The sequence below is a fragment of the Carassius carassius genome, chromosome 33, assembly GCF_963082965.1.
Source record: "Carassius carassius chromosome 33, fCarCar2.1, whole genome shotgun sequence".
NCBI classification, from domain to species: domain Eukaryota; kingdom Metazoa; phylum Chordata; class Actinopteri; order Cypriniformes; family Cyprinidae; genus Carassius; species Carassius carassius.
The window spans coordinates 16,287,117-16,289,078 of NC_081787.1; the positions used below are offsets into that span (position 1 = coordinate 16,287,117).

General features: G+C 57.1%; 1 protein-coding gene across 1 annotated transcript; it reads right to left on the minus strand.

Annotated features, from left to right (window-relative positions):
- Window positions 1–608: 608 nt before the first annotated feature.
- LOC132114259 (cyclin-dependent kinase inhibitor 1C-like) lies at window positions 609–1,565 on the minus strand. Its single transcript, XM_059522370.1, has 2 exons — window positions 1,212–1,565; window positions 609–825 (listed from the first exon to the last, which is right to left on the minus strand). Exons 1-2 carry the CDS (start codon window positions 1,554–1,556, stop codon window positions 610–612), a joined length of 561 nt encoding a protein of 186 aa, XP_059378353.1. The 5' UTR covers window positions 1,557–1,565; the 3' UTR covers window position 609.
- Between the last annotated feature and the right edge of the window lie 397 nt (window positions 1,566–1,962).

Here is a 1,962-nt window from a genome sequence, read left to right on the forward strand (position 1 = left end):
TTTGCACAGGAAGATCAATGGTGACTTGAATTTTTTCATGAAGATCATTGGTGACTTGTATTTGTTCATGAAGATCAATGGTGACTTGCCTTTGTTCATGAAGATCAATGGCGACTTGTCTGTGTTCATGAAGATCACTGGTGACTTGAATCTGTCCTTGAAGATCACCGGTGACTTGACTCTGTCCTTGAAGATCACCAGTGACTTGACTCTGTCCTTGAAGATCACCAGTGACTTGAGTCTGTCCCTGAAGATCAACAGTGACTTGACCTGACTCTGGGAGGTCCACTGTGACTAGCCCTGACTCTGGAAAGTCAACGGTGACTAGCCCTGACTCTGGAAGGTCAACGGTGACTAACCCTGACTCTGGAGGGTCCATGAGCACCTGACTCGACTCTTTCCACTCTGGAAAGTCAACGGGCACCTGCCTCAACTCTGGAAGGTCAACAGGAATCTGACTTGCCTCTGGAGGGTCCACGGGAATCTGCCTCGACTCTGGAGGGTCAACTGGAACATGACTCGACTCTGGAGGGTCAACGAGAACCTGACTTGACTCTGGAGGGTCAACTGGAACCTGACTCGACTCTGGAGGGTCAACTGGAACCTGACTCAATTCTGGAGGGTCAACGGGAACCTGACTCGACTCTGGAGGGTCAACGAGAACCTGACTCGACTCTGGAGGGTCAACGAGAACCTGACTCGACTCTGGAGGGTCAACGAGAACCTGACTCGACTCTGGAGGGGCAACTGGAACCTGACTCGACTCTGGAGGGTCAACGGGAACCTGACTCGACTCTGGAGGGTCAACTGGAACCTGACTCGACTCTAGAGGGTCAACGAGAACCTGACTCAACTCTGGAGGGTCAACCAGAACCTGACTTGACTCTGGAGGGACAACCAGAAACTGACTCAACTCTGGAGGGTCAACGGGAACCTGATTCGACTCTGGAAGGTCAGCTGTGGCTGTCATCCTGTGCAGAGACGCTCGGCAAGCAGCCATCTTGGGCCATTGTTTCTGGACGGGCAGCCTTCTTGGGCCTTGGCTCTGGACCGGTGGCCATCTTGGGCATTGGCGCTGGGTTAGTGGCCATCTTGTGCTGTGGCGCTGGGCTAGCGGCCATCCTATGCTGCGGTGCTGGGCTGGCGTCCATCTTGTGTCGTGACGCTGAGCTGGCGGCCATCTTGTGTTGTGGTGCTGGGCTGGCGACCACCTTGTGCTGTGGCGCTGGGCTGGCGGCCATCTTGGGCCATGGCTCTGGACGGGCGGCCATCTTGGGCCGTGGCTCTGGACCGGTGGCCATCTTGGGCATTGGCGCTGGGTTAGCAGCCATCTTGTGCTGTGGTGCTGGGCTGGCGACCACCTTGTGCTGTGGCGCTGGGCTGGCGGCCATCTTGGGCTGTGGCGCTGGCTCAGCAGCCATGACGTGAACACTCCTGGGAATCTCTAGGATCTTGTTCAGCATGGAGAAGTAATCCAAAAATGTCTCAGCGACCATCTTGGGCAGTGGCGCTGGGCTGACGGCCATCTTGCCTCGTGGCGTAGGGCTGGGGACCATCTTGTGCTGTGGTGCTGGGCAGGCGTCCATCTTGCCTCATGGTGCTGGCTCTGCGGCCATCATGGGCAGTGGCGCTGGGCTGGCGGCCGTCTTGCCTCGTGGCGTGGGGCTGGCGACCACCTTGTGCTGTGGCGCTGGGCTGGCGTCCATCTTGCCCCGTAGCGCTGGTCTTGCGGCCATCATGGGCAGTGGCACCACCATGGCGGACGTGCGCTTCCTCTCCCCTCTCCGTCCGCCATGGTGAGACGGTGGCTCTGATCCGTCCCACACGAGCCCCGGGTCGAAGGGGGGCCATGGTTGAGAGCGATGTTGGGGGTCGAAACCAAACATCAATCCAGAAAACATAAACATTTATTCACTTAGCTGACGCTTTTATCCAAAGCGACTTACAATTGCCACATATGTC

Coding starts and splice junctions, on each gene's coding strand:
- LOC132114259 (XM_059522370.1), bottom strand. CDS start 1,556: ATGGTCCCCAGCCCTACGCCACGAGGCAAGATGGCCGTCAGCCCAGCG. Junction 826..1,211: donor GCCCAGCGCCACAGCACAAG/GTGGTCGCCAGC, acceptor TTGACCCTCTAG/AGTCGAGTCAGGTTCCAGTT.